This window comes from Salvelinus fontinalis, chromosome 25 (genome assembly GCF_029448725.1).
Source record: "Salvelinus fontinalis isolate EN_2023a chromosome 25, ASM2944872v1, whole genome shotgun sequence".
NCBI lineage: Eukaryota > Metazoa > Chordata > Actinopteri > Salmoniformes > Salmonidae > Salvelinus > Salvelinus fontinalis.
In genome coordinates this window covers 31,043,191-31,052,374 of record NC_074689.1, presented here as the reverse complement: position 1 = coordinate 31,052,374, position 9,184 = coordinate 31,043,191, and the positions used below count along the sequence as shown (strand labels likewise).

General features: G+C 41.0%; 1 protein-coding gene across 2 annotated transcripts; it reads right to left on the bottom strand.

Annotated features, from left to right (window-relative positions):
• Window positions 1-300: 300 nt before the first annotated feature.
• Window positions 301-8,982, bottom strand: LOC129823106 (translocon-associated protein subunit alpha-like). Of its 2 annotated transcripts, XM_055881865.1 has the most exons (9): window positions 8,796-8,982; window positions 5,852-5,982; window positions 5,670-5,763; window positions 5,090-5,352; window positions 4,713-4,789; window positions 4,494-4,572; window positions 3,228-3,321; window positions 2,052-2,066; window positions 301-1,607 (listed from the first exon to the last, which is right to left on the bottom strand). In XM_055881865.1, the coding sequence occupies exons 1-9, from the start codon at window positions 8,863-8,865 to the stop codon at window positions 1,540-1,542; spliced, it is 891 nt and encodes a 296-aa protein (XP_055737840.1). In that variant the 5' UTR covers window positions 8,866-8,982; the 3' UTR covers window positions 301-1,539. The 2 variants fall into 2 exon arrangements, with proteins under 2 accessions (XP_055737840.1, XP_055737841.1); XM_055881866.1 differs by lacking the exon at window positions 2,052-2,066 and having other exon boundaries at window positions 8,796-8,981.
• Between the last annotated feature and the right edge of the window lie 202 nt (window positions 8,983-9,184).

The following is a 9,184-nucleotide window of genomic DNA, read 5'->3' as shown; positions in this document are numbered from 1 at the left end:
ATGAATAAGATTATCTGGTCAGATCCCAGATCAGTACTCCTACTCTGAGATGCTTTGTAGATACAGGCCCAGGGTTCAAACAAACTACAATGCACAGACATCGCATTGCATTTGACTTCTAAAAAGGTTATGTTCGACTAAATGCAATTTCTGCACAGTGCTGTTTGTTTGAATCCCGGGCTGTGCGGTTATTGCTCTACCCCTTATACACTAATCAATTACTTAATGAATTCATTGAGTTTTCAGCAAGAGTGAAGACAAAATATGTATTAGTTCACACTGCAGTAAATAAAGACAAAACACATACATCTCCACTTTAATTTTCTGTTTTCTACATCATGCTGCACCAGTGTCCAAAATAAACACTTTCATACTGTGGCTTAAAAATGTTTTTTTTTGCTACAATATGTTTTCATTACAAGTTCATATACAGAGGGGGCCATTTTTTATTTGGGATCCATCTGTTCTCAAATGGTAAATAAAAAGCTCCATGAATCACACAACAGAAAGATGGTTGGGGGGGGAAAATGGAAGATTTAATAGCGAACATTTGTTTTCACAAATTTGACAGTCAGTGCCAAACAGTTAGTCCAAAGCCCCTCTCAGAAGTTTATGAAATGGGGGGGCTTGTGGTACAGTAGTAAATGTACTGTCCCTGTAAAACACAGACAAGTCAAGAAACTAAATTAGCATTGCAGGGCACTCATCAGTGTATACACACACACACACCAGTGCTGTATTCAGATCCTCAGATTTAAAATTAAATACTGAATTCATAGGTTTAGATTAAATAAATCGAGCCTTGGAATAAAGAATGCAAATTTACAGTAAATTACACAAAACGTGTATATATATTTTTTTACAGGCACATTGAGGACAAAAGAAGACTGTTTACCATGTCCTCATGTCTTCACCGAATCATCCAAGCTGTGAAAGATGGCCGAACATTGCAGTGCACTTCAAATGACAAGATTCGAAGCCAGCCATCCTCTGTGCCACGAAGCAGCAGAGAACAATGTGACAGAAACACAAATGTGTAGATATTAACCAGTGCAAAACATTATATATATATATTTTTTTTTTACAGACATGGTGTGTGTAATCATGGCTCTCCGGGATACCAAAAACAACAATCACTATTCTGCCTCAAAAAGAAATCCACAGGTAAATACATGAAAGGCAATCGCAACCAAAAATTACCTAAAAGAAAAAAAAACATGAAGTGTATCATCCCCCACTATCATTTACCTAGCTCTAATATCCCCCCCTCCTATCTCCATCTTTCAGGGCTTTAATCTTCACAAAAACTTACTCAAAATGAATTAACCATTTCTTCATCACAATACCTGTGATAATAACTCCTCGACAAAATAAAATAAAATGGGTCCGTTTGGTATTTATCGTCTAGTTTAGCGGTAGAAACCGGCCTCGTGTGAAGAGATTTTGTGGTGAGAGAAGGCTATTGCCTCTCCCCAGCTGACAAGGTTGGCGCTATGGCTGCATCAGGCGCGACTGGCAGAACTGGGCAGTGGGAGCCCATCACTCGTCCGAACCAGCAGAGCGCTTCTGTGTCCGCTTGCGGGGAGATCGTCTGGGGGAAGCCTTGTCTGGGGAAACGACAGGAGAGGTTTAGGGAAGGTTTGCAGGTGGTGTCCTTTTTAGATGTCACTCTTTGGATCATATTATTTTTGCATAGGCACAGTCTAAAATCAACACCTAGCCGCAGCTTGTAGATCTGTAAGAATTGGATGAGTTATGGTAGAAACTCCACATAGGCAAATATGGTGATTAGGTCTATATCAAATTGACCCTTTCAGACCTATGAGGAGTGTCTCTATGGACTGATGTCAGTGACCATAGCCAATTGATTGACCATAGATGCTACAACAGAGACTAAGATGAATCAATGATTGAGATATCAGTGCTTCTGAATATGCTAATTGAATTCACCGTTGAGTCAAATAGATGCGTTCTTTAGTACTACAACTAGAGCAAACTTAACATTTAGCTAAACTACTAACGCTCACTCCTGAGAGAAAGGGAAGCCTCACCTCGCCGACTCTGCACTGAAGACACAAGGAAAGAGGGAGAGAGAGAAAAGAGAATGAACCCATGCCCAGAGAGAGAACAGGTAGTTTTGAAACACCAGCCCAACAGAGAGAATTCTAGAAAAGTTAAAATTCCCCAAAGTTGACAACAGGCATCTATGGAAACATTGCAACGTTACAAAGCTGACAGCAGTTGGTGAACTAGAGGGGATTGCACAATAGAGGAGCATGTAGGCTATAGAAAGAGGACCACAGCAAGGACGGGGCATAGCAGCTAGGATGTGCTTACACTTCAGTCCTCTTAAAAGCTTTTCATTTGACACTTGTGGTGGCATGTTTCTGCATTACCAAATGAGGAGAGTTAAACTTCACACACCAGTCAGAGTTAAACTTAAACTACAGCTTTAATAATAAGAGCTTTGCAATAGCAATTTGACTTTCAATGATGCACCATTTCTAATGAACCATTGGGAGTGACTACAGAAAATTTCAAAGATCTTTTATAGCCAAGATACACCCCTCTCAACCTACATGACAAACCACAGATCTTAGGAACTCTTCACAAAGGGCCTTTATAATTGAGAAAGGAGTATCCCTTAGCCAGATAACATTCGCTATAAATTATCGCTCAGTTTGGTCCATAAGACAAGGTTCTAATCTCGTTCCTGGTACTTCATAGCACAGCACCATTACCTCATCCAATCTGGAATGCTCTTTAGGTTTTATCACCCAAAGACAGCATAAATCTCCTCGGTCAGTGCTATCTCATAGAGGCCCATCCTCAGTGGAACACACACACAATAGTTATATCTATTCTATCGAATAAAACAACTATTATAATGTAATACAAGCATTATAACATAATCTTACAAGCATTATAACGTAATCTTGCAATTTTCTATGACATATTGTAGCTTGTGTCATAAAAAATCCCATGCACTTATGCAGCCCAATCTAAGATATAACCATATATTTCACTTTACACTGTTAGTAACCTAGGTTCAGCTGTTGAAGGTGCTGGCACCCCGGTGGCTAATGACTAGCATGAACAGCTAGCTCCCCTGTGGCTACTAGCTAGCATAATGTCCTGTGGCTAATGGCTAGCATAAAACAGTTAGTTCCCCTGTGGCTACTAGCTAGCATAATGTTGGATGAGTGAGTGGTGAGGTGGGAACTTACTGATCTGGTTAAGGGTCTCCTGGGGAATCCAGCTCATGTCCACATCGTTGTGGCTAGAAGTGCCCATCTCCACCTTGGCAGCTGGCCGCCTCCTCTGCACGGGGTGGGGGAGAACACAAGAGTGACTGAACCGTTGAGGAAGCCACGAAACTTATACTTTCACTAGACTTCTACATAAACAAAACCCTAAAATTGTCTTGCAAACTATTAACTCTTTATCCCCCTCAGTCTTCTAAAATGTTCTAGTGTGGGTTAGACACTTGAACTTTCTCAAAACACAATCCCCAAAACCCATCTTCCACACACATGGCCTTTTCTCCCCTAGGCCTTTTATTCATGTTGTTGTAGTTGTAGTTGTAGTAGTAGTAGTAGAGCATACACCCATTTTGCCCTCATTCTTGCTTTTCAACGAAATAGCTGAAACTGAACCCGCCTCTTTCCCTGTCTACCTCCATGTTCCTCAGAAAAGTAGTGGTACTAGCTTGAATCCTTTTCTGACTCTCACTGTGTTCAACCTGAAAAAAGGACATTGACTCATCAACTGACAATCATCTGAACTGGGAGAATCCCATTGTTGAATGTGAAGAGGCATCTCCTAATTCCTTTCTCTCTGGACTGCTCATCTACCAACATTCTATGGAAATCTCATCATGGTGCATTGCTTCAGCAAAGCTACCGAAAGTACATATCTTTCGGTCTTCGTATCCCTCTCGAAAAAACGAGGAAAGCACACACATAAACAAAGGAAAAATATGCTTAAAAGGTGCACTACGCAGAAATCGCTCAGCCACTTCCTGGTTGCTAAAATTCTAACAGTTCACGTAATTTCAGTTTGTGACAAATAAAAGCAAGTAGCAGTAGTGTTGAGAATCATTGTACCATCTAAACTGATGTGAAATACATTGTCCATAACCAAAAAGATTGTATTTTCAGCTGGTGTTCAAAACTGAAAACTGACGCAAAAACAAAACTTAAGAATGGGAAGCATAGAAAAAGTGCTCATACAACAGATCTACCGCTTCTTAGACCTGCTTTCAATGAGAATGACAGAACTGAAAACTGACGCAAAAACAAAACTTAAGAATGGGAAGCATAGAAAAAGTGCACATACAACAGATCTACCGCTTCTTAGACCTGCTTTCAATGAGAATGACAGAACTACAACTAATTTCTATCTGAATTTGGTCAGGTCACCCAAAAAGTTACATAGTGCGGCTTTAATTAATTATTCTTCTGCATTCAGTGGCGTCGGCTTTGTAGCTTTACCTTTCTGGACTCTAGCAGCTGATGAAGGCCTACCACCACCAGCAGACCCAAACCAGACAGGAACACATACATGAAGATCCTAGAGATACAGAAAACAGAGAGGAGTTAAGACACCTGGTGTGGCGGCTGTTTGTTTGGCAGCCATCCCCAATAGAGTGGTTTCATTTAGCCCTTCTGAACGTCTTCCAACACAGGCCTAGCCCATCTAGTCTCACTTACGTCTCTCCGTCCAGTCCGTCCTCTCTCTCTGTGATGGTCACAGTCTGGTTGAACACAGCATCCTGGAACAAGTTACCCTGAGAGAGGCGCAAGGGAGAGGCTCAGATTTCACCTCCAGCTAGTGAACTATCATTCATCTTTCCCCATTTCATATGAAAGTGCAACCGCACAAGCAAAGGAAAGACTTCAGCCACACACCACTATATAAAATGAATGAAAGAAGCTTCACAGCTATAAGTTGTTATATCTCAACACTTGCCAAGAAAAAAGGAAACTGAAAAACAACACCCATGACCATTCTTGATAGGCAATCATTTGTGAAAAAGACTATCACAAAATGGCTGACTAATCACAGACAAGAACCAAGGCCCACTTACGTTGCTGTCCTTGTAGTTGAGGTTGATAACCAGGCCGAAGGGGCGCCCACCCATGGGCTCGGCGGGGATGAAGGAGTACTCAAATGTGGCCTGGCGCCCGGCAGGCACCACTATTCCCAGCTGCAGGGCTGTGAAGTTCTGGATGTAAAACTGGAAGTCCTGCGGGTAGCGGAAGGATGCGTCCAGTGACTCCACCACAAAGTTGTCGCTGCCTTTGTTGGTGAAGCCCATCAGGAACTTCACAATGTCGTTAGCTGGGAAGTCTGAAGGCAAAAGACAGGAGAAAGTGCAACAGAAGAGTAGGAGTGTTGGCTTTCAGGTGAATTTGAAGCACACAGGCTTGTCAAAATCAGATGAATTCCTTTTCATTCAAGTAATTGAGCAGACATTTGTTCAGTGCCATGTGCAATAAATGAGGTTGAAACATATCTCCTAAGCATCGTAGCTAAGTCAATCCATCTACAAATACAAGTCATAGTCTGTGAAAACAAGCAGTTCAAAACAGTCATGAGGAAATGATGTGCAAAATTCAACATGCAGATATGTTGAGACGAGCCCTAGTCTGTGCTCATACTCCTACCATCTCCCTTGACGAAGAGGATGGTGGTGTCAGCATTGGGGGAGGCTTTCACATCTCCTCCTACGGCTTCCTCCTCATCCTCTTTTTCTTCCGTCTAAAATATACACAAAAGAGACATTGCGTTTATTTTTTTTACACAAAAAAAGCCTAGGGAGGCAGACAAAAGTAGCCTAACCTCTTACCAATTCCGTATTTTCATCATCTTCAACTTCGGCCTCGTCATCCTCATCCTCTGCGTTCACGTCATCATCCACAGCATCTTCATCAGCTGCCTCCTCGTCCTCAGTAGCATCCTGAGCTGCCACCAATGACCCTGCATTGATTGTAAGGAAATACATCCGACTTAAAATCTCAAATCTAACTTAGAGAAGTAACTGAGTCAAAATGAATCCTATTATTATGTTCACATCACCACACCTACCATAGCTGCAGAAAGGGCGTTTAGCTACATAGCTAATATCTTATCAAGGGACTAAAACTGAGGTTGAACAAATCTTGTGTTCATTACAGTCACAGGTTTTAGGCCTAGCAAAAGTCATTGAATTATCAAACGACTCATATCGCAAGCTTCTAATGTTGAACCACTCAAGCAAAACACTGCTGGCTACAATGTCAGAACAACAGATACGATTTTCAGGCTTTGACAAAAATAGAGGGCTGCTTGTCCCATGTTGAAATCATGGTTTTTGATGTGAATTGAGTGACAGGAGATGAAGACTAGGCATAGAATGGTGAAGAGGAGGAGTCTACAGTGTCTAGAAGCGACTTCACTATACATTGTTTGGATTCAGGTTCACTCAAACATCATTTTAAGCGTTGTTTTAATATTGGCAAATACAGCTGATTTTGGGTTTATATATGGATTCGCTCTCAAATATTTGTCATCTGATGTATTAGTTTCCGTCTGAATCATTTAATCAAAACTTTGCTGGCAGCTCCTGATATCAAGGAATAAAAACTATAATCGGTGTCCTGAATTAGTCTAGTGTTCATGTGCGCCAAGCTATATTCTGTCAGAGTTTGATTTCCCTGGATAAACTAGCTGAACTATGCTAGTTTTTCATCCTCATTGCCAAACTTCATAAATACTGCACCCTCAACTTCAAAACTCCTTTGCTAGTTATACAATCATGTAAATAAGACATTTTCTAGAAAGAAACTTAAATGATTTGTCTGTGGAATAGTCATGACTGGTTCAAGCCATCTGTCGTAACGTCAGACAATGGTGGCAAAGGATATCATTGCTACTTAAGTTCAGTTTGGAGATGCACTAGCGTCATTGGCGTAGGGTTAGCTGGACGTTTTTTACTGGTCTTGGAACTGTGAAAACGGGCAGCCTTTCCCCTCTTGGCTCGATGGGATATATAGTGATTTTGTCAACATAGCCAGATATGTACAAAGTCTTGTACCTTTAATCTTTTTAATCTGACTACTGTATTTGTTGATTAAATCAGACTATTAATTTACTGAACAAAAATATAAAATGCAACATGTAAAGTGTTGGTCCACTTTTGTCAACAAATGCAGAAAAAGCTAATTTCTCTCAAATTTGGTGAACAAATTGATTTACATCCCTGTTAATGAGCATTTCTCCTTTGCCAAGATAATCCATCCATTTGTCAGGTGTGGCATATCAAGAAGCTCATTAAACAGCAGAATCATTACACAGGTGCACCTTGCGCTAGGGACAATAAAAGCCACTAAAATGTGCAGTTGGGTCACCCAACGCCACAGATGTCTCAAGTTAAGGGAGTGTGCAATTGGCATGATGACTGCAGGAATGTCGTAACGTAATGTTAATTTCTCTACCATATGCCGCAGCCGTCGTTTAAGATAATTTGGTAGTACGTCCAACTGGCCTCACAACCGCAGATCACGTGTATGGTGTTGTGTGGGCAAGCAGTTTGCGGATGTGAACGTTGGTGACAATATGGTTATTGGATGGGCAGGCATAAGCTATGGACAAGAAAACAATTGCATTTTATCGATGGCAATTTGAATGCACAGAGATACCGTGACGAGATCCTGAGGCCCATTGTCATGCCATTCATCTGCCGCCATCAGCTCATTATTCAGCATGATAACACAGGACCCCATGCTGCAAGGATCTGTACACAATTCCTGGAAGCTGAAAATGTTGCAGTTCTTCCATGGCCTGTATACTCAAACATGTCATCCATTGAGCATGTTTGGGATGCTCTGGATCAACATTTAAGAACTCGTGTTCCAGTTCCCAACAATATCCAGTAACTTAGCACTGCCAATGAAGAGTGGGGCAACTTTCCACAGGCCACAATCAACAGCCTGATCAACTCTAAGTGAAGGAGATGTGTCGCGCTGCATGAGGCAAATGGTGGTCACACCAGATACTGGCTGGTTCTGATCCATGCCCTCCCTACCCTTTTGTTAATGGTATATGCGACCAACGGATGCATATCGGTATTCCCATGTGAAATCCATAGATTAGGGCCTAATTAATGTATTTCAATTGACTTTTTGCCTTATATAAACTAACTCATTGAAATCTTTGAAAATGTTGCGTTTCTAATTGTGTTCATTATCGACAACGTTAACTACTAGCTAGCACTAGTACTAACGTTTACTAGCAGTACTAGCTAGCACTAGTACTAACGTTAGCCAGTAGTACTAGTTAGACACATTCCACCAAAGAGCACACGGACAGATAGTTAGCTAGATTAAACAGACAATCAGCACAACATAAATAAACTTAATTAGGTGATGGTGTAGATACAAATTAGCAACTTATTTAGCAACCTAGATAGCTGGCTACATGAATGACAGCTAGCAGCAAGCTGGCTGGTAAGGACACGTCAGTCTAGTTACTGTAGATACCGTAGCTTCCACTTTTGACTGAGCAAGAATCTATTATATTACATTTGAAATTAATAGGTACTAAAACGTGTATCCGGTATCGAAACCGATAAAACGATTATTTGAGAAGGACAGTAGCTACAATGCCGTACTAGTAGAAAATAATATTTGCACATGTCAAAATGCGCATGGGACACTGTCAGATAGTGGCCTTCCATAAAGCTAACGTTAGCTGTAATAGCCAAGGCTGTTTCAATTCAGCTTGTCAACCTAATTCCAGTTCGATAGACTCACCTTTCATGATAATCGTTGCCGGGAAAGCTAGTAATACTAGCAAAAGCAGTTTAGGTAGAAATGTCATCATTTTGATGTGAAATCAGTAAGCCTCCTTCACTATGAAATGTAGTGATTCCCTGAAGCCTAGCTGCTACTGCTAATACTTCTTCTTCTTCTTCTTCTTCTTCTTCTTCTTCAATTAGGTTTAACGGCGGTTGGCATCCAACAAACGTTGCATTACTGCCACCTACTAGACTCGAGTACAACTTTTCTTGAAAAAATAAATAAATAAACAAATACACTACCATCTAACACTACACTACACAAACAAAAATTATTCCACTATTTAAATATATTTAGTCCTACCTCAGGCCATCAACCTGAAAGGATGGGACACCACTACCACC

What these genes read in the sequence shown, in the direction of transcription:
- LOC129823106 (XM_055881865.1), bottom strand. Translation starts at nt 8,865, where the DNA reads ATGATGACATTTCTACCTAAACTGCTTTTGCTAGTATTACTAGCTTTC. An exon ending in GGCAACGATTATCATGAAAG is followed by an intron (nt 5,983 to 8,795) that starts GTGAGTCTATCG and finishes CAATCAATGCAG; the next exon opens with GGTCATTGGTGGCAGCTCAG. An exon ending in ATGATGAAAATACGGAATTG is followed by an intron (nt 5,764 to 5,851) that starts GTAAGAGGTTAG and finishes TGTATATTTTAG; the next exon opens with ACGGAAGAAAAAGAGGATGA.